At 41.7% G+C, this 23,044-nt stretch overlaps 2 protein-coding genes across 4 annotated transcripts; one reads left to right on the top strand and one right to left on the bottom strand.

The window, feature by feature from the left end:
• The first annotated feature begins 150 nt into the window (after positions 1–150).
• Positions 151–2,728, top strand: LOC311150459 (uncharacterized protein). 2 transcript variants are annotated; one of them, XM_084187959.1, is made up of 4 exons: positions 151–568; positions 708–811; positions 1,135–1,237; positions 1,639–2,728. In XM_084187959.1, the coding sequence occupies exons 1-4, from the start codon at positions 202–204 to the stop codon at positions 2,547–2,549; spliced, it is 1,485 nt and encodes a 494-aa protein (XP_084044085.1). In that variant the 5' UTR covers positions 151–201; the 3' UTR covers positions 2,550–2,728. The 2 variants fall into 2 exon arrangements, with proteins under 2 accessions (XP_084044085.1, XP_084044086.1); XM_084187960.1 differs by having other exon boundaries at positions 151–553; positions 1,639–2,631.
• Positions 2,729–4,990: 2,262 nt separating this feature from the next.
• tmem71 (transmembrane protein 71) lies at positions 4,991–22,027 on the bottom strand. Of its 2 annotated transcripts, XM_084187961.1 has the most exons (11): positions 21,861–22,027; positions 18,991–19,050; positions 18,064–18,170; positions 14,023–14,077; positions 13,295–13,510; positions 11,748–11,932; positions 8,055–8,240; positions 7,804–7,870; positions 7,523–7,584; positions 7,372–7,421; positions 4,991–7,267 (listed from the first exon to the last, which is right to left on the bottom strand). In XM_084187961.1, exons 3-11 carry the CDS (start codon positions 18,092–18,094, stop codon positions 7,244–7,246), a joined length of 876 nt encoding a protein of 291 aa, XP_084044087.1. In that variant the 5' UTR covers positions 18,095–18,170; positions 18,991–19,050; positions 21,861–22,027; the 3' UTR covers positions 4,991–7,243. The 2 variants fall into 2 exon arrangements, with proteins under 2 accessions (XP_084044087.1, XP_084044088.1); XM_084187962.1 differs by lacking the exon at positions 18,991–19,050 and having other exon boundaries at positions 21,861–22,019.
• Positions 22,028–23,044: the final 1,017 nt, after the last annotated feature.

Raw genomic sequence — 23,044 nt, 5'->3', positions numbered from 1 at the left:
CATGCACTTCAACGATTGTTTGCGGACCGCAATGATAGCATAGAACAAAAATAAGACGAAGAAGAAGTAGTAGGACGCAGAGGTGAAATTGCCACGCACGCGCAGTGTGAACGGTAACCAAAATACTTCCTGGTCAACATAGGCGCTCTGTTTACATTTTATTGGTGCCGCACTACATTTGATTTCGAGGCGTCGGCATCTATGCTTTTCTACAGCCTATTTCTTCTACACTTCGTATTAACAATCCTGAAAGCATTTTCGGTAGTAATGGCAAATTCTGTTGCCTTTCACACTCAGCTAGCCTCCATCATGGAGGTTTTGGCTAATGCGGCCGTGGCTGAAATCTGCGAGCTTGTTGACAATGGCTATGCCGTCCTGCATGTGGAGATATCTCGAGGCCAGAAGGAGAATGAAGCATTGAGGAAAAAACTACGGCTGATGGAGCTGAAAGTGTCTCGTGCGAGTGCTCTGAGAGCGGGAATGGGAAACTCCACCCTTGCGCACAGTCGGTCTCGAGCTCACCTTTGCATGGAATCGAAAAGGACATCAAACAGTACTTTACATTTACGTAGTTACATTAATTGGTTACAACAATTTTAATTTACATTTATTGGTTACAACATCATTTTAGAAACAAATTGGTTGAAGACACCATTAATACAGTGTATTGTGTGTGTATGCATACAATTCCCCTCTACTCATTTTAGGCGAGGTACAATGTCGGAGAGCAATTGATTCCCAGTTGGTCACCAGCATGTTTAGGGACATTGAGTCCTCAGATGACACTGGACAAACAACAACACAGAGAAAGGTAAGCTTTACGTTTGGGTCTGTGTTCCTCATTTTCCCACTGTTTCAAAAAGGCAGCCTACTATTTCACAATGGTTATCAACACCACACCACCTAGGTCTGAAAGCAAAAATGACCTAGCCTACTTAGTGGTAATCTTTCAGTAAAGCGATGCTGTTTTACCTGTTTACTGTACTGTTAGTGTTCTTGTTGTGTTTTTTCAGTTTTCTTTGACTGTGACGTGGGTACAGTGTACCATTTTCTCACAGTTTGTGCACAGTAAGTGGATTATTCCCAGTTATTTATGGCATCCCAACTGATTTTACTCAACCTTGTGTCCAACAGCCTGCAGTGTTGGAAGAGATAAACCACAAATCACCTACCATCAAAGAGGAGAGGTGGAAGGAAGCCTGGGAGAATCATGACCAACGGGAGAGACTGAGTACCGGTAAGTAAAATGGTAGACAAGCTTAATTAAGTGTTTTCATTATACCTTTTGGAAAAGTGTTTTCATTTGCACATCTCATTACACTTTGATGCTGGGCCATTCCGTTAGGCCTTTTCCCATAAATAATGAATGAATCAACCTTTTCTATTGACCAACAAACTTGACAAATGAATACTGTCATGTAAAGTGATTGCAACAATGTTAAACTACATACGTTTTACAATGAATACATTTAAGTACAACTGAATTCATGTCAATATTTTGGCTTTCATATAGTCTATACTGTATAGATTTATACCAATACATTTCTCTGAAATTGCTCATATGCTTCAACTGATTTGTGACGATTACCTTCATGATCAGCATCCAGTTCAGCATCCACGGTGTTGTTGATTTTGTAGGAGCTTTAAATCACAGTGCTGATGGAGGAGAAAGGCAATGCAACATTGACACAAAGGGTGCTCAACCAATCAGCAAACAGGAGAATGCCAGCTCTTGTTTATGGGTGAGTGGTGAAACGGACAGCAGCCTCCTGCCAGGACCAAATAACCTGAGTGTGAACAAAAGATCTCTAAACCCAGGATTGGAAAATGGTGATGGAATACTTAACTATGTGGGCTTTGATTGTATGATGTTTGAGCCCCACAGACAACTTGGGACCCTTAGCTCACAGGGTCCTGGTGCTGATCTTCCAGAGTGCTCTTACTCTCATGTGGATGTTGTACCAATTCAATCTGATTCAGAGAATGGATTACCGTATGAAGTTAACAAAGTGAGTCACTCCATAACTGAGCACAAAAAACCTGTAGTTTACCAAGATGGTAGACAGAGGGCGCCGTTGCCCTCAGAGCCTCACATGACTGTACGAAAAGGCATGGAAACGAGATCCAATGCTTTGGTAATGACGGATGGTTGGGTCTCCCATAACAGTCATAATAACAATGATGGGAGTAACAACGGCGACATCTCAGCAGGTAAGCTGTTAATTTGTAGTTTCTGTGGTAAGACTTTGACTTGTCTGAAGAACCTCAAGACACACCTGAGGGTTCACACCGGGGAGAAGCCATTCAGCTGCGCACAGTGCGGGAAGCGCTTCTCTGACTCCAGCAACCTCAAGCGACACCAGAGCGTTCACACGGGGGAGAGACGCTACGGCTGCAGCCACTGCGGCAAGCGCTTTGCCCAGTCGGGCTCACTCAAAGTCCACCTGAGCGTACACACGGGATGTAAGCAGTTCAGATGCCTGCACTGTGGGAAGACTTTCATATCGGCCAATCACCTCAACAGACACATCAGTGTCCACGATGGATAAATACTTTTACCAACCACTTTTCAATGAGTTAAAGCATACTTAAATGTGCTTCAGCCCAGCTTGAACAGAAAAGGGACTCGCAGGTCGGCATTTATTGGGATGACTGGAGGCAGCTCTGCAGGGTAGTCACAGTCATAAAATCTGATTTTTAAACCAAATCCTGAACTGAAATTAATACCAAAAAGCTAAAACAAAAACATGAATTTGTACAATATACAGTGCATTCGGGAAAGTATTCAGACCCCTTGACTTTTTCCACTTTGTTACATTAGCCTTATTCTAAATTCGATTAAATTGTTTCCCCCCCCCCCAATCTACACACAATACCCCATAATGACAAAGCAAAAACAGGTTTTTAGACATTTTTGCAAAATGAAACTGAAAGATCACATTTACGTAAGTTTTCAGACCCTTTACTCAGTACTTTGTTACAGCATCTTTGGCAGCAACTACAGCCTCAAGTCTTCTTGGGTATGACACTACAAGCTTGGCACACCTGTATTTGGGGAGTTTCTCCCATTCTTCTCTGCAGATCCTCTCAGGCTCTGTCAGGTTGGATGGGGAGCGTCGCTGCACAGCTATTTTCAGGTCTCTACAGAGATGTTAGATCGGGTTCAAGTCTAGGCTCTGGCTGGGCCACTCAAGGACATTCAGATACTTGTCCCGAAGCAACTCCTGTGTTGTCTTGGCTGTGTGCTTAGGGTCGTTGTTCTGTTGGAAGGTGAACCTTCGCCCCAGTCTGAGGTCCTGAGTACTCTGGAGCAGGTTTTCATCAAGGATCTCTCTCTGTACTTTGCTCCGTTCATCTTTCCCTCGACCCTGACTAGTCTCTAAATTCCTGCCGCTGAAAAACATCCCGACAGCATGATGCTGCCACCACCATGCTTCACCGTAGGGATGGTGCCAGGTTTCCTCCAGATGTGACGCTTGGCATTCAGGCCAAAGAGTTCAATCTTGGTTTCATCAGACCAGAGAATCTTGTTCTCATGGTCTGAGAGTCCTTTAGGTGCCTTTTGGCAAACTTCAAGCGGGCTGTCATGTGCCTTTTACTGAGGAGTGGCTTCTGTCTGCCCACTCTACCATAAAGGCCTGATTGGTGGAGTGCTGCAGAGATGGTTGTCCTTCTGGAAGGTTCTCCGATCTTCACAGAGGAACTCTGGAGCTCTGTCAGAGTGACCATCGGGTTCTTGGTCACCTCCCTGACCAAGGCCCTTCTCCCCCGATTACTCAGTTTGGCCAGGCAGCCAGCTCTTGGAAGAGTCTTGGTGGTTCCAAACTTCTTCCATTTAAGAATGATGGAGGCCACTGTTCTTGGGGACCATCAATGATGCAGACATTTTTTGGTACCCTTCCCCAGATCTGTGCTTCGACACAATCCTGTCTCGGAGCTCTACAGACAATTCCGTCGACCTCATGGCTTGGTTTTTGCTCTGACATGCACTGTCAACTGTGGGACCTTATATAGACAGGTGTGTGCCTTTCCAAATCATGTCCAATCAATTGAATTTACCACAGGTGGACTCCAAGTTGTAGAAACATCAAGGATGATCAATGGAAACAGGGTGCACCAGCAGGTAGTCCCCTGTAGCTCAGTTGGTAGAGCATGGCGCTTGCAACGCCAGGGTTGTGGGTTTGTTTCCCACGGGGGGCCAGTATAAAAATGTATGCACTCACTAACTGTAAGTCGCTCTGGATAAGAGCGTCTGCTAAATGACTTAAATGTTAAAGGATCTGAATACCTATGTAAATATTATTATTATTATTTTATTTTTTGCAAACATTTCTAAAAAACAGTTTGCCTTGTCATTATGGGGTATTGTGTGTAGATTGAGGAAAATTAAGTTAATCCATTTTCGAATAAGGCTGTAACTTAACAAAATGTGGAAAAGGGGAAGGGGTCTGAATACATTCCGAATGCACTGTATATAGCCAATTTTGACTTTGCAGCTGGCCCGTCTAGTGGAAATCGCTCAGCTCTGCCTCCAGGACAAGATTCATCCCAATAAACGTCAACCTGCAAAGGAATCAGGTGCTTGACTGAGGGACTTGATAATCCAAAAATTATTCCTTACACTTTTCAATTAGTGTTTTTGTAACTATCATTTGAAGTTGTTAGTCACTCATCTTCTGACATGATAGACTAATTTTTTGAGGAAAATAGTGATGGTTTGTAAACGTAAGTGTTATTGTCAAACAAATAACTTTCATAAGTGTATTGACCAGACAGTGTTTTTTGTATTTTGACAATAATACGAGCGTGGTGTAGTCATGATTAATAGGGTTCCTAAAGAGCAGTCAAATTTAATGGATGGATGTTGCACAGGCTCACTGCTACATGAAGGCCTCACAGTCAATGAAAGATTACTGAGCTATCAATGTCAGTCTCTACTCCTCAGCTGGTGCAGAAAGTGTTCAGTGGTTTGAACAGTGATGACGAGTCATTCATGATGCTACATTTTTATTTAATAGAAGATACGTTATAGACTGCAAATATTGAATCTTGAACATAAGGTCACATAAGTATACAAAATATTACATTTAATAAAGTTGCATAAACCAGTTGGGTTTAACTATTTTACAAATCTGTTAAAATATTTAAGATAACATTTTACAATGCTTACAATATAGCTCTAACTATTTAAAGAATATAAAAACAGTGCAACAGACATTACATTTTCAATTACATCTATTTGTTAGAATGCATTCAAAGTGAGTGCAAAAGACAAACATGCATACAAGAACCACACATTTTGCAAATTTGGAAACTAGTTGAGTATCAAAGCAATTAAAATTATGATTGTAAAAAAGTAACATGTCAAACTGGTTTATGTAAAGGTACTGTAAGCGTGACCGAACATGTTTTATGCACACAATAGGAAATTACTTAAATCTCAAGGTCTTGTAAAGTACATTCAGTATATGCCAATAAATCATGAATATTACAAAGAAATAACATCCATGTTGTCTACATATACAGTAGTATGTACATTAGCTTTTGTTTACAAACTAGCAATAAATGGTGTCTACCGGCAAAACAACTTTTTATATTAATTTTGGCTCATTGATGAAGTATTGGTGATTTAACACTTTCTGGTCAGAATTGTCTCATATTTGGCACTTGGAGTGAATAAATACAGCAATACTTCTCAAGTCACTTTCGTCTTGGACAAACAGTACATATACGGAGACAATCAAATACAGCTTTTCTAAAGCACCAACAACATCCAATTTATACAAAGAATGACAAGAGTTGAGTTGTACAGTACAAAATTAGCAACTAATTAAAGCACAAATCACCTATTTTCTTTAGATTCTCTAAAAAGCTTGCCGTAGTGGAGGCCCAAACATGACTCATATTTAAACTTTATAAAGCTATACAGTATTCACTTTATTCAGCTACTTGCTGTGCCCTGTTCCTTTTCCTGACGTAAAACATGCTTTCCTTCTGGGAAGATAAACAACCATGACTATTCTTAACTTTCAATGCCATTACGTACTCAACATTGTGCCATTAATGAGTCAAATAAAGGGAGGGGGCGATTTGCCGCCATCATTTAGTATAATCTCAACATTCACATTCCATTATTTCGATCCACTGCTAAGTGGTTGTGGTTAACCACAAGAGGCAGCTAAAAGTATGAGCATTATGAAAATGACCACCTCCTCCCCATATTCCTTCCAAGAAAAATGCACCCTGAATACAAAAATGTATATACATTTCAGCACTACCATGAGCGTATAGGCATCCTCACACAGTGCTAACTTTTCTAGTCAAGCAACATTTTCTGTCACTTCCCTGTATTTTAACTATATCTGATTGCGCTTAAGGATTCTGCAGTCTACTGCCTACGGATATGTAGCCCTGTTTTGTTTAGCAGGCACAGCATGCTATTAGCTAAGCTAAAGAAGGCACTTAGCATGTTGCATTTCCATTTGGTTCTATTCAGATTAAAAGTTGCAGCTGTCATTTGTGAGAAAAAACAGCTCAGATTGCAAGCCACTGCTACTTTAATGGCCCTGCAATTGTATTCAAAATACTGGAAGCTAGAAAATAAGTAACATTGGACAGCCCCAAAAAACACAAGATCAGCTATCAACAATATAAATTCAGGTATTTGAAGAATACATAAAAAATGTGTTCATAATGTACGATATGAATATTACTGATTTATTTTTATATTCAGGATTATGGGCAACATCTTGCACAAGCAAATGGCAGTGATCAGTGAGCAAAATAACTAACATTTCAAATAGTCTGGAAGGCATATTATCCAATACAAGTTCCAAATACACAATGCATCGTCGCGTGCATCGTATTTTACAAAAATACAGTTAAATTATCTTCTCCTTCTCATTAAAGTGTTTCAAATTAAATTGCTTTTGATTGAGTTTTACTGTATTTATTCCACTGATCTTTGCTCTTTTTTGCATGACCAATGTCACCCTAGACCTGCTCAATTGAGCCCAATAACCTGTTTTATGACCAGATTAATGTAACTCATGTTACATTATGTGCAAGTGCAATCTACACGCATTTATCTAATGAAATGTAAGGTAATCTCCATTACTCTTTTTCTTGTGGTCCACATCCACCCTTCTTTTCATTATCATAGCTTAATTTCCATCTCCTTGCAAAAAGTATTGATTTCATGAGTAAACAGAAGTGTGTGTGTGTGTGTACACACAGCTTTCATCTACTCATTTTTTGATGTAATATCCTGTAACAAAAATTAAGAACAAAGTTATTGACCACGTTAATATAGAACATGTCGTTGCCTGAGGTCAAAAGTAATGTAATTTAATATTTGAGAATATGACTCACCTCGGTCTTTGCTTTTCTCCACTTGCCCATGGGCCCAGACTGAGAGAGGACTGGAGAAAAGGCAATGTATTAAATTAATGGTCAGAATTTTTAAAACACCATTGGAAATTTGCTTCAAAAGCCACACTGAATACACAAAAGGTATACTTACATAGATATATCATTATCAATATAAATGTTGTGAATGCCATTGTCAGTCCCCACAACAGGCACCTGAAAAATAATGAAATAGTTTACGTTAGCAGGTATTATATACAAGAGAATAATATTTTAAGGGGTTGGCAAGCTTTTACCAAAGAATTCACAATGAATGAGGTTTGCAAATGTTTATACTGTTTACTTTCCTAAAATGTGCAAATATTTTATGCTGGTTATTTTAATATTCAGTTAAAAGTAAATGCCACTCCATACACCTTTATACTGATGGCTTACCTTGAGAATACGGCAGAGAAGATAAAGACCATGAGAATGATGAAGAGAGCTTTCACCATGGGAAAATCTGAAACGCATAAATATTTTAACAAAACTGACAGAAACCCAATGGAACCTCCTCTCCTGTCATCATCTAGTACTGTTGAGGTGAGAGGGGGAGCTTGATTTATAATGATATACCCAACAGTTAAACATTTGAGAATACACAGAAGAGAGTGTAGATAATGAGATGACAATGGACTACAGCTCACCTGCTGGCTGGGGTTTAGGGAGACAGCAGCTAGTGGAGAGGAAGGCTGAGGGGGGCGGGACTTCCAGAAGGCCACGAAGGGATTGGCCGAAATGCTCCTGAGGGATGCAGGTCTCCGTGACGATCTCCTCCTGTAGCATGAGCTCGTGAGTCAACTTCGTGGGTGGGGAAATTACCTCACTGTCGTCTGGAATGGCAAAGGAGACACGACTACAGCTGAGGAAGGCTGTTAATTTCATGCATCTATTCAAGGTGGGTGTGGTTTACCCTCGAAGCAGGCTAGGGATGATATGAGATACCATGTGAGCTTTGGCAGCTCTCACATTCAATACATACAGTGCCTTCGGAAAGTATTCAGACCCCTTGACTTTTTCCATATTTTGTTACGTTAGCCTTATTCTAAAATTGATTAAATTGTTTTGTTCTCATCAATCTACACACAATACCCCATGACGACAAAGCAAAAACAGGTTTTTAGAAATGTTTGCTAATTTATTAAAAATAAAAAACTGATGACGTATTCAGACCTTTACTCAGTACTTTGTTGAAGCACCTTTGGCAGCGATTACAGCATCGAGTCTTCTTGGGTATGACACTACAAGCTTGGCACACCTGTATTTGGGAAGTTTCTCCCATTCTTCTATGCAGATCCTCTCAAGCTCTGTCAGGTTGGATGGGAAGTGTTGCTGCACAGCTATTTTCAGGACTCTCCAGAGATGTTTGATCGGGTACAAGTCTGGGCTCTGGCTGGGCCACTCAAGGACCTTCAGAGACTTGTCCCGAAGCCACTCCTGCGTTGTCTTGGCTGTGTGCATAGGGTCGTTGTCCTGTTGGAAGGTGAACCTTCGCCCCAGTCTGAGGTCCTGAGCGCTCTGGAGCAGGTTTTCATCAAGGATCTCTCTGTACTTTTCTCCATTCATCTTTCCCTCGATCCTGACTAGTCTCCCAGTCCCTGCCGCTGAAAAACATCCCCACAGCATAATGCTGCCACCACGCTTCAGGTGGTGTCAAGTTTCCTCCAGACGTCACGCTTGGCATTCAGGCCAAATAATTCAATCTTGGTTTCATCAGACCAGAGAATCTTGTTTCTCATGGTCTGAGAGTCTTTAGGTGCCTTTTGGCAAACTCCAAGTGGGCTGTCATGTTCCTTTTACTGAGGAGTGGCTTCCGTCTGGCCACTCCACCATAAAGGCCTGATTGGTTGAGTGCTGCAGAGATGGTTGTCCTTCTGGAAGGTTCTCCCATCTCCACAGAGGAACACTAGAGCTCTGTCAGAGTGACCATCGGGTTCTTGGTCACCTCCCTGACCAAGGCCCTTCTCCCCCGATTGCTCAGTTTGTCCTGGCGGCCAGCTCTAGGAAGAGTCTTGGTGGTTCCAAACTTCTTCCATTTAAGAATGATGGAGGCTACTGTGTTCTTGGGGACCTTCAATGCTGCAGAAGTGTTTTGGTACCCTTCCCCAGATCCCTGCCGACACAATCCTGTCTACGGACAATTACTTCGACCTCATGGCTTGGTTTTTGCTCTGACACGCACTGTCAACTGTGGGACCTTATTTAGACAGGTGTGTGCCTTTCCAAATAATGTCCAATCAATTGAATTTACCACAGGTGGACTCCAATCAAGTTGTAGAAACATCTCAAGGATGATCAATGGAAACCGGATGCACCTAAGCTCAATTTCGAGTCTCAAAGCAAAGGTTCTGAATACTTATCTAAATAAGGTATGTTTTTATTTTTTCATACATTTGCAAAATATTCTAAACCTATTTTCGCTTGTCATTATGGGGTATTGTGTGTAGATTGCTGAGGATTTTTATTTATTTAATCGATTTAGAATAAGGCTGTAATGTAACAATGTGGAAAAAGTCAAGGGGTCTGAATACTTTCCGAAGGCACTGTATAGGACAGCAGCCACTTGAAACGAACCTTGCTAAAGTGGACAACAACAATACCCTTTATACAGTGAGGGAAAAAAGTATTTGATCCCCTGCTGATTTTGTACGTTTGCCCACTGACAAAGAAATGATCAGCCTATAATTGTAATGGTAGGTTTATTTGAACAGTGAGAGACAGAATAACAACAAGAAAATCCAGAAAAACACATGTCAAAAATGTTATAAATTGATTTGCATTTTAATGAGGGAAATAAGTATTTGACCCCTCTGCAAAACATGACTTAGTACTTGGTGGCAAAACCCTTGTTGGCAATCAGAGGTCAGACGTTTCTTGTAGTTGGCCACCAGGTTTGCACACATCTCAGGAGGGATTTTGTCCCACTCCTCTTTGCAGATCTTCTCCAAGTCATTAAGTTTTCGAAGGCTGACGTTTGGCAACTCAAACCTTCAGCTCCCTCCACAGATTTTCTATGGGATTATTGTCTGGAGACTGGCTAGGCCACTCCAGGACCTTAATGTGCTTCTTTTTGAGCCACTCCTTTGTTGCCTTGGCCGTGTGTTTTGGGTCGTTGTCATGCTGGAATACCCATCCACAACCCATTTTCAATGCCCTGGCTGAGGGAAGGAGGTTCTCACCCAACATTTGACGGTACATGGCCCCGTCCATCGTCCCTTTGATGCGGTGAAGTTGTCCTGTCCCCTTAGCAGAAAAACACCCCCAAAGCATAATGTTTCCACCTCCATGTTTGACGGTGGGGATGGTGTTCTTGGGGTCATAGGCAGCATTCCTCCTCCTCCAAACACGGCGAGTTGAGTTGATGCCAAAGAGCTCCATTTTGGTCTCATCTGACCACAACACTTTCACCCAGTTCTCCTTTGAATCATTCAGATGTTCATTGGAAAACTTCAGATGGGCATGTATATGTGCTTTCTTGAGCAGGGGGACCTTGCGGGCACTGCAGGATTTCAGTCCTTCACGGCGTAGTGTGTTACCAATTGTTTTCTTGGTGACTATGGTCCCAGCTGCCTTGAGATCATTGACAAGATCCTCCCGTTTAATTCTGGGCTGATTCCTCACCGTTCTCATGATCATTGCAACTCCACAAGGTGAGATCTTGCATGGAGCCCCAGGCCGAGGGAGATTGACAGTTCTTTTGTGCTTCTTCCATTTGCGAATAATCGCACCAACTGTTGTCACCTTCTCACCAAGCTGCTTGGCGATGGTCTTGTAGCCCATTCCAGCCTTGTGTAGGTCTACAATCTTGTCCCTGACATCCTTGGAGAGCTCTTTGGTCTTAGCCACGGTGGAGAGTTTGGAATCTGATTGATTGATTGCTTCTGTGGACAGGTGTCTTTTATACAGGTAACAAGCTGAGATTAGGAGCACTCCCTTTAAGAGTGTGCTCCTAATCTCAGCTCGTTACCTGTATAAAAGACACCTGGGAGCCAGAAATCTTTCTGATTGAGAGGGGGTCAAATACTTATTTACTAAATACTAAATACTTACTCAAATGCAAATCAATTTATAACATTTCTGACATGCGTTTCTCTGGATTTTGTTGTTGTTATTCTGTCTCTCACTGTCCAAATAAACCTACCATTAAAATTATAGACTGATCATTTCTTTGTCGGTGGGCAAACGTACGAAATCAGCAGGGGATCAAATACTTTTTTCGCTCACTGTAAGCCCATACATAAACATGACCAAAATTACATGAAATAAGTGCAACATTGCTTAAGCGTCACAACAGTTGGCCCGTCCAAGTGCCTCCCACAGACATAGCATAGCAGGCTTACCATAAGTGAAGCTGCAGCTGGTGTCGAAATCGGTGGTGCTATGCTCCATCCATGAGGAATCTGCGAGTGGTGGGTGACGCACCCCTCCGAACACTTTCTCGTCCAGCCATGACTGACACGTCTCAGTCATGTCACTTAACAGACTAGCTAGAGACCGGCGGGCCTTCCGCCTGCGTCTGAAGATTCTATAAGAGGAGGAAAACACAACGCAAACAATACAAGTTGTACATATTTTTGTCATACTTTTTAGCAGGACAATGTCAACTGAAATGTGTAGAAGACTAATGTTCTTAATAAATAAACACATTAGGAATATTATTAATACTGTGATCAGATGCAATATAATGTTGTCACGATACTTAGTATGACGGACTTAATTAATATACATTAGTCTGTAGACAAGTCCTAACTTAAACGTAAAGGGTATTGTTATTGTCCCTTTGAGCAAGGTTCTTATCAAGTGGCTGGTGTCCTGTATGTGTTGAATATGAGAGCTGCCAAAGCTCACATGGTACCTCATATTATTATCCCTACACCAAAGTGGTTTGTTTTTTAAGCACACAATGTTGGTTTGGATAAAATTCTGCTAAATGGCATATATTACAATATTTTACCAAAAGCAGGTTCCTAAAGGACCATCGGGTTTCGTAATAATGAATAAGACAGTGGAGTATGTTCAAAAGCCCGCAAAACCAGTGACTTAAACATGCCATGTGAAAATTCATCTCTGAACGAATCTCTGTTACGTTATTCCACGAGAACACCAATAAATGATTTAGTGTATCATAGGCTTTCAAATAAAATGACAGAATGATTATGCAATCAAATGTATATTCACCAAAGTTCTAAATGTTAAGTCTTTTAACCAAATGCCTGCAAGGCATTGATGTTTTGCATTTACTCTGTTGACTAGAATCTCTTAGCAACGCAAACGGTTGGCTTGACTTACGAGCTCCAATTTACAGGACTCTCTAACCAGCCTCACATGTTCCGTGCAGCTCTCTCAAATAGGCTAATCTATGACCTCATCCCTATAAACAGGGCTTGTGTTTGAACACAGACCGGCATATCTATCCACCCCAGGCAGAAATTTGAACCCAATCTCAAGAGCTGCATAACGACGGTGAGAACATTTCCGACCATGACACCAGTGGTTTGGTACAGTTAAGAGCAAGGGCACATGTTAACAAAACTTGCAACAGCATAAGTTGGAGTTAGGACTTATCTTAGCCTTTTCAATTATATTCAGTTGTTTAATACCCATAGTCGTTCTACATTTTAAACTATAAACCTCAGTTGAGCTTTCATAGTTATTCATGAATGCTAGCTAAATGGTGTCTATTAGTGACTGACATTCAACTAGACCTAGGTCAAATACTGAGGTACACTTGATTTAGCTCGAAGTTCGCACTTCCGGGACTATTCTATTGGTTCCATTGCATCTGGCAAACCAAGTATTTGCACAGAAAGTGTTTTACATAATAGAATAATACCATCGTTTTCTCAGTTCTGGATTCAACGTGGCGCGGCTCTTTGGAACAACTGACCTGACTAGATTCTCTTTGTAGGACAGTTTGATTTTGGAGGGGGTGAGAGAGACATTGCCCTCGTCATCCCAGGTGTAGCTGTCCTCAGTCAGGACGTAGTAGCCGTTGTTGAGGAGGCGGGGGCTCCGGCGGCAGCAGCTGGGGGAGCCCGTCACAGGGTTCACGGAGTAACACTCATATGATGAGTCTGGAGATGATAGGAGGGACAGGCCCAGGCTACAGAGTACACAAAGAGAACAAAGACAGAATGTCAAGAGTTATTCAACACTTCAACATCACTTCAAATATGTCTTTCAAAGCTTACAACAGCGCTGCCAAACTTTCCTCCTGGACAGGTACTGTTCAGCAGGCTTCCGCTCCAACTCCAAGCTAGCACATCTGATTTGACTAGTTAGATGTTCCCCAAGACCTTGATTAGTTGAAACAGGTGTGTAACAATGGGGTTGGAGCAAAAGCCTGCATACTCAATAGCTCTCCAGGGGGAGGGCTGGTCACCCCTTGCATACATAGTTGCATCCAAACATGGCAGACCTATGATAAACTATTTTATTTAGGTAACTGTAATTATCTAAATGACTCTAGAATGTACAGAAACATGAAGTGAAGTTGTGTATGCAATCTGATCCAATACAGGAAAGTAATTATACTCGAAGCAACGCTACAGTGCACCTCAAAGCCTACATTTTGCCATCAAACATATGACCATTCATAACTTTTTTTAGTTTTACCTTTGACATGACTCGTCAGCCAATGTTTGTTCTCTCTTTCTCTTTATAGGTGAACCTGTTGATATACAAAAATATTGACCGATTATGACTTCCAAGACTTCACAAGTTTGTTGGCTAGCCTAATTCATTAAAATCCTTAAGAGTTTATTGATGCACCCGTGCGTCAGTCTAAGTAACATAATAAAAAATCCCCATCAAAATCCGTCAGTTTAAGCTTGAGATACGCATGGGATGTGTCTCAATCCAAAGCATTCGCCCATGTTGGCCTTACGCATCTGCGGTGGGAGGTGGCCGAGCTAAAGCGGTGTTTGTCAGACCATGAGACATCCCGAAAATCCGTGTTCTCACAAAAACGCTTGGCCTACAAACTAATAAAAAAATAAGGGGTTAAATGTGTCCCAAAAAATATATACAGTGCATTTGGAAAATATTCAACCCCTTGACTTTTTCCCAAAAAAAACACGTTACAGCATCATTCTAAAATGTTTTTTTTTTTTTTTTTATGTCCTTAATATACACACAATACCCCATAATGACAAAGCAAAAACAGGTTTTACATTTTTACAAATGTATAGAAATAAAAACAAAGTAAATATCACATTTACACAAGTATCCCTTTACTCAGTACTTTGTTGAAGCACCTTTTGGCAGCGATTACAGCCTCGAGTCTTCTTGGGTAGGGCTCAAGGACCTTCAGAGACTTGTCCCGAAGCCACTCCTGCGTTGTATTGGCTGTGTGCTTAGGGTCGTTGTCCTGTTGGAAGGTGAATCTTCGCCCCAGTCTGAGGTCCCGAGCGCTCTGGAGCAGGTTTTCATCAAGGATCTCTCTGTACTTTGCTCCATTCATCTTTCCCTCGATCCTGACTAGTCTCCCTGCCACTGCAAAACATCCCCACAGCAGCCACCACCATGCTTCAACGTAGGGATGGTGCCAAGGTTTCCTCCAGACATGACACTTGCGATTCAGGCCAAAGAGTTCAATCTTGGTTTCATCAGCCCAGAGAATCTTGTTTCTCATGGTCTGGACCTGTGAGGCGCCTGTTTCTCAAACTAGACACTAATGTATTTGTCCTCTTGCTCAGTTGTGCACCGGGGCCTCCCACTCCTCTTTCTATTCTGGTTAGAGCCAGTTTGCGCTGTTCTGTGAAGGGAGTAGTACACAGCATTGTACGAGATCTTCAGTTTCTTGGCAATTTCTTGCATGGAATAGCCTTCATTTCGCAGAACAAGAATAGACTGACGAGTTTCAGAAGAAACTTCTTTGTTTCTGGCCATTTTGAGCCTGTAATCGAACCCATAATTGCTGATGCTCCAGATACTCAACTAGTCTCAAGAAGGCCAGTTTTATTGCTTCTTTAATCAGCACAACAGTTTTCAGCCGTGCTAACGTAATTGCAAAATGATTTTCTAATGATCAATTAGCCTTTTAAAATGATAAACTTGGATTAGCAAACACAACGTGCGATTGGAACACAGGACTGATGGTTGCTGATAATGGGCCTCTGTACGCCTATGTAGATATTCCATAAAATAAATCAGCTGTTTCCAGCTACAATAGCCATTTACAACATTAACAATGTCTACACTGTATTTCTGATCAATTTGATGTTATTTTAATAGACAAAAAAATTGAATTACATTTCTAAGTGACCCCAAACTTTTGAATGGTAGTGTATGTAAATAAGGTATTTTTTTAATTTGAAATGTGCAAACATTTTGAAAAACCTTGTCATTATGGGGTATTGTGTGTAGATTGAGAACATTTTTTAAATACATTTTAGAATAAGGCTGTAACGTAACAAAATGTGGAGAAAGGGAAGGGGTCTGAATACTTTCCAAATGCACTGTATATTTCCTTAGCATTTTTATATCTCCTAGATATCAGACAGACCCTTCAAAACCCTTATTTATTTTTTTCTGGCCTTTTCTGCCATTTATGAATATGTTATTCAATGCATTTCTTTCGGCTATAGTAGTAAATATTTTTTGGGGATACCTAAAGGGGTCGTAAAATTCCAAATCAAATAGATAAATGATCCATGGTATGACCATCTTAAAAAAATTCGATGTTAGCTTAGTATCTCCCCCCCATGGCTTAGACTTTTAGAGCGTAAAGAGCAATTGCTCCTAAAAACCAACTAGAAAACAGTCTATGTGCCATCGATATGAGTCAAACATTTATTCTACTGTAGAAATGTACTACAACGTCTAAATAGGATAATTTTGGAGTTCTGTGAGACTTGTGGTCGTGACTACATCACAACGTAAAGTAAGGTTGGGTTTGTTTCAAACCTGCCCACAGCTGGCAGCACACAAGTAATCATCAATTTGGAGTGCAGATGCATGCCACCCGATCGTAATGCATGTGGTAAATTTGGGTTGACTTTGGATATCCCTATGGGGATATGGGGATAGTCAGGAACCATCGGTAAAGTGACTCTAATAGACAAAAGGATAAAGTATATAAACTCAGCAAAAAAAGGAACCCCGTCTTTCAAAGATAATTAGTACAAATCCAAATAACTTCACAGATCTTCATTGTAAAGGGTTTAAACACTGTTTCCCATGCTTGTTCAATGAACCATAAACAATTAATGAACATGCACCTGTGGAACGGTTGTTAAGACACTAACAGCTTACAGACAGTAGGCAATTAAGGTCACAGTTATGAAAACTTAGGACACTAAAGAGGCCTTTCTACTGACTCTGAAAAACACCAAAAGAAAGATGCCCAGGGTCCCTGCTCATCTGCGTGAACGTGCCTTAGGCATGCTGCAAGGAGGCATGAGGACTGCAGATGTGGCCAGGGCAATAAATTGCAACGTCCGTACTGTGAGACGCCGAAGACAGCGCTACAGGGAGACAGGACGGACAGCTGATCGTCCTCGCAGTGGCATACCACGTGTAACAACACCTGCACAGGATCGGTACATCCGAACATCACACCTGCGGGACAGGTACAGGATGGCAACAACAACTGCCTGAGTTACACCAGGAACGCACAATCCCTCCATCAGTGCTCAGACTGTCCGCAATAGGCTGAGAGAGGCTGGACTGAGGGCTTATAGGCCTGTTGTAAGGCAGGTCCTCACCAGACATCACCGGCAACAACGTCGCCTATGGGCACAAACCCACCGTCGCTGGACCAGACAGGACTGGCAAAAAGTGCTCTTCACTGACGAGTCGCGGTTTTGTCTCACCAGGGATGATGGACGAATTCGCATTTATCGTCAAAGGAATGAGCGTTGCACCGAGACCTATACTCTGGAGCGGGATCGAGGTGGAGGGTCCGTCATGGTCTGGGGCGGTGTGTCACAGCATCATCGGACTGAGCTTGTTGTCATTGCAGGGAATCTCAACGCTGTGCGTTACAGGGAAGACATCCTCCTCCCTCATGTGGTACCCTTCCTGCAGGCTCATCCTGACATGACCCTCCAGCATGACAATGCCACCAGCCATACTGTTCGTTCTGTGCGTGATTTCCTGCAAGACAGGAATGTCAGTGTTCTGCCATGGCCAGCGAAGAGCCCGGATCTCAATCCCATTGAGCACGTCTGGGACCTGTTGGATCGGAGGGTGAGGGCTAGGGCCATTCCCCCAAGAAATGTCCGGGAACTTGCAGGTGCCTTGGTGGAAGAGTGGGGTAACATCTCACAGCAAAAACTGGCAAATCTGGTGCAGTCCATGAGGAGGAGATGCACTGCAGTACTTAATGCAGCTGGTGGCCACACCATATACTGACTGTTACTTTTGATTTTGACCTCCCCCTTTGTTCAGGGACACATTATTCAATTTCTGTTAGTCACATGCCTGTGGAACTTGTTCAGTTTCTGTCTCAGTTGTTGAATCTTGTTATGTTCATACAAATATTTACACATGTTAAGTTTGCTGAAAATAAACGCAGTTGACAGTGAGAGGACGTTTCTTTTTTTGCTGAGTTTAGAACCGTCTTGTTCAGATGGGTATTTCCGTCTTTAAATTCGAAGGACGGTAAATAAACACTATAAAAATACAAAATCTAGAAATTGAGTTTTGACGTACTTGTAACAGCCCCGTTGAACAGCAGAGCCATATCTGCCTGTACACACACACACCGAACTGTCTCAGGGGAGGAGCGTTCACGGTCGAAAGGTCCTGGTTGTCTCAATCTAGAAAACACACAAGAAAACAGTCTTGATAAGACAAAGCCAGACAGAAAGCAGTAATAACACATAGGACTTCTGCATAGAAAATAAATGCCTTAAATGACAGAATTATAAGGAACATGTTGCTGAATTCTCACTAAAGTACACTACATGACACCTGCTCGTCGAACATCTCATTCCAAAATCATGCTGCTATAACAGCCTCCACTCTTGTATGAACTTGTCTGTCGGCCTTGAATTAAAGAACATAATTGGTTAAAGAAAACTGTGATAAATAAAAAAGTATACCAGTTTCATTTAAAGACCAAAGGATTGACAGCCGTCCCATATAGATTGCAAAATAGTTGGGAAGACATTTTTGACGTACCGATCCCATGGCATAGTGTTTATGAACTGATACGCAAAACGACGCCGGATTCAAAACGTAGAATTTTTCAATTAAAATTATTATATAAAATTCTTGCTACCAACAGAATGTTATTTATATGGGGGATACAATCTTCCCAGCTCTGCAGATTTTGCTGCAAAGAGACAATCATTAGATAATTTGTTTTGGTACTGTCCATTTGTAGCTTGTTTTTGGACACAGGTCCAGGAATGGCTAAAAGATTGCAATATTTACCTGGAGCTAACCCTGCAGATAGCATTACTGGGTGATCTGGAAAGTCATAGTCAATAGATCATATAATAATAATATAATAATACTTTTAGCAAAAAAATGTATTTTCAATTTACAATCTGTAGAAACAATGAGAATAGAAAGGTTCAGAACTTCAGAACAAGTATTTGATACACTGCCGATTTTGCAGGTTTTCCTACTTACAAAGCATGTAGAGGTCTGTAATTTTTATCATAGGTACACTTCGACTGTGAGAGACGGAATCTAAAACAAAAATCCAGAAAATCACATTGTATGATTTTTAAGTAATTAATTTGCATTATTTTGCATGACATAAGTATTTGATACATCAGAAAAGCAGAACTTAATATTTGGTACAGAAACCTTTGTTTGCAATTACAGAGATCATACGTTTCCTGTAGGTCTTGACCAGGTTTGCACACACTGCAGCAGGGATTTTGGCCCACTCCTCCATACAGACCTTCTCCAGGTCCTTCAGGTTTCGGGGCTGTCGCTGGGCAATACGGACTTTCAGCTCCCTCCAAAGATTTTCTATTGGGTTCAGGTCTGGAGACTGGCTAGGCCACTCCAGGACCTTGAGATGCTTCTTACGGAGCCACTCCTTAGTTGCCCTTGCTGTGTGTTTCGGGTCGTTGTCATGCTGGAAGACCCAGCCACGACCCATCTTCAATGCTCTTACTGATGGAAGGAGGTTGTTGGCCAAGATCTCGAGATACATGGCGCCATCCATCCTCCCCTCAATACGGTGCAGTCGTCCTGTCCCCTTTGCAGAAAAGCATCCCCAAAGAATGATGTTTCCACCTCCATGCTTCACGGTTGGGATGGTGTTCTTGGGGTTGTACTCATCCTCCTTCTTCCTCCAAACACAGCGAGTGGAGTTTAGACCAAAAAGCTCTATTTTTGTCTCATCAGACCACATGACCTTCTCCCATTCTCCTCTGGATCATCCAGATGGTCATTGGCAAACTTCAGACAGGCCTGGACATCCCAAAGGTGTTCGATGGGGTTGAGGTCAGGGCTCTGTGCAGGCCAGTCAAGTTCTTACACACCGATCTCGACAAACCATTTCTGCATGGACCTCTCTTTGTGCACGCGGGCATTGTCATGCTGACACAGGAAAAGGCCTTCACCAAACTGTTGCCACAAAGTTGGAAGCACAGAATCTTCTAGAATGTCATTGTATGCTGTAGCGTTAAGATTTCCCTTCACTGGAACTAAGGGGCCTAGCCCGAACCATGAAAAACAGCCCCAGACCATTATTCCTCCTCCACCAAACTTCAAAGTTGGCACTATGCATTCGGGCAGGTAGCGTTCTCCTGGCATCCGCTAAATCCAGATTTGTCCGTTGGACTGCCAGATGGTGAAGCGTGATTAATTATTCCAGAGAACGCGTTTCCACTGCTCCAGAGTCCAATGGCGGCAAGCTTTACACCACTCCAGCCGACGCTTGGCATTGTGATCTTAGGTTTGTGTGCGGCTGCTCAGCCATGGAAACCCATTTCATGAAGCTCCCGACAAACAGTTATTGTGCTGACGTTGCTTCCAGAGGCAGTTTGGAACTTGGTAGTGAGTGTTGCAACCGAGGACAGATGATTTTTACGTCTAGGAGCCGTTGTTGCTCCTAGACGTTTCCACTTCACAATAACAGCACTTACAGCTCTAGCAGGGCAGAAATTTGACTTACTGACTTGTTGGAAAGGTGATATCTTATGACGGTGCCACGTTGAAAGTCACTGAGCTCTTCAGTAGGGCCATTCTACTGCCAATGTTTGTCTATGGATATTGCATGGCTCTGTGCTCAATTGTATACACTTGTCAGCAACGGATGTGGCTGAAATAGCCGAATCCACTAATTTGAAGGGTATATATAGTGTATTCCAATACACCCCATTTATCATCAATTGCATATTAGGATTGATTATTTGTATTTAGACATCAACATCATTCACCTTGATGCCAATTACTGTACCAGTCTTGTGCAGCAGATACCACTCAAGCAAGGAGCAAAGCAAACATTGCAATACCAGACGTAGGACAGAGAAGTACCCAGAGTACCCAAGTGACATAAATCCTTAAAGCAGGGTTTCTCAAACTCAGTCCTCGGGATCCCAGGGGGTGCACGTTTTGGTTTTTGCCCTAGCACTACACAGCTGATTCAAATAATCAACTAATCATCAAGTTTTGATCATTTGAATCAGCTGTGGTGTTAGGGCAAAAACCAAAACGTGCACCCTTGGGGTCCCGAGGACCGAGTTTGGGAAACGCTGCCTTAAAGTAACTGCCCAGTGGAAATCTAACTTCTAAAAGTTCATATTCTGTTAACCCATATCCAAAACATTGACTCGTCCTATACCCGTTTTTGTGGCCAAAGCATACAATTGGAGAAACAACACTTCAAAAACCCCACCAAAAATGCTTGCTATTTCCTCATAGAGCATGATGTCATGTCCCTGAGGATTAGCAGTCTACCCGCATGAATATTTTTTATGACCGGTATACGCCCACACCATTCTGTTGTTGGGGTACGCCCACACCATTCCAACACAGAAAAGCTGCTTTTTAACATAATTACCATTTTTAGGAAGGAAAACTATATTGTAACAAGTAATTATACGTCATATTTCATAGAAATCTGGAAACACTGGGCAGTTACTTTAAAGTCCTTAGCTTAATCCTCTAGTTATTACCAAGATTACTCTGCCCTGGTAATCCCCTCCTGAGTTATCAGACCAGTCCTTCTCTCGGTTTCTGATGGGCTTTCCAATCAAAACACTGCTGACTGACTACATGGTAGACTGCTGAAATGCAAGGCAGCATTGGGAATCTCTAAGTATACAGGGATTTGTATATCTTTATGAGGTATCTAAGATGATTCTAACATGCATTAACCAAAATGCCAATTTCAACACTGGTACTTCTAGTTTACAAAGTACTACTGATTTAAGTACTACTATTACATTTAGAGACAAAAAGCAGAGGTTTGCGTATTACCCACATTCACTTTTTTTTAGGACATTTCACAAAGTATGTGAAACTCAGTTGATCAGTCTTACCCAAACAGTTCCGCTTGAAATAAATGGAATTTGCAACACCCTTAATATATTTTGTGGGACGATGCGTTTGCGGAGTTACTTCAAATCTAGTTTAACTGAAATTGTATTTGTTTAGTGAGGACTCCGTTCTCATGCAGTCTGAAATCTTGTTCATTCTCTAACACCCTGAGAAAAACAGCTGCAGAAAACCAGAGGGCAAAAAAGAAAAAGAAAGACATTGATGTCACATTTCCTGTTAACTCTATCCTGACTAGAAGCTATTCAACATTGCAGGATAATGCCAATGTGTCCATTTCTGTTCTTGATAGATGATCGTTATCCAAATCTAGCCAAAAAATATTCTGGGATACTACAAAGAAATAAGCCCAAATTAAAACATTAATAAATTCTCGCATTCAACCTTATTAGCAGTACAGTATGTTATGTTCATAGAGGCTATTTGTTGTTTTTTAAATCCTCTCTGTATGCTTGTTTGGTCTTTTCTGGTGCCAGACGCTCAATTGTCCGCCAGACTTGTTTGTTTCTGTACGTCTGTCTTCCTGGGGCTTTCGTCCAAATGAGAGGCATTATGGGATGGCTCTGTGACTCCCGACCCATAAGACTATGTGGGTCAGACTTTCCGCCGTGGTAACCGTCTCTGTCTGCTGACACAGGATATATAGCAGTAAGCGAGTGGAACAGAGGCCCAGTGTTTCAGTGGGCCTGAGGGGAATAGCACAACGGTTGGCATGTAAAGTGTGTCTGGAAACTGGCTTTCTGCAGTGCCGTCAGAAAGTATTTCACACCCCTTGCCTTTTTCAAAATTGTGTTTATTTAAAATGGATTAAAATATCCCATAATGTCAAAGTGGAATTATGTATTTCATTTATTTTATTATTAATTAAAAATAAAACGCTGAAATATCTTGAGTCAATAAGTATTCAACCTCTTTGTTATGACAAGCCTAAATAAATTCAGAAGTAAACATTTGCCTCACAAGTCGCAATAAGTTAGATGGACTCACTATGTGCAATAAGTGTTTAACATGATCTTTGAATGACTACCTCATCTCTGTACCCCACACATACAATTATCTGTATGGTCCCTCAGTCGAGCATTGAATTTCAAACACAGATTCAACCACAAAGACCAGGGAGGTTTTCCAATGCCTTGCAAAGAAGGGCACCTATTGATAGATGGGTAAA

Source organism: Coregonus lavaretus, assembly GCF_964263955.1.
Source record: "Coregonus lavaretus genome assembly, chromosome: 23".
In the NCBI taxonomy this organism is placed as follows: Eukaryota; Metazoa; Chordata; class Actinopteri; order Salmoniformes; family Salmonidae; genus Coregonus; species Coregonus lavaretus.
Note: the sequence above shows the minus strand (reverse complement) of the source record. Positions and strands in the feature narration are given on the sequence as shown.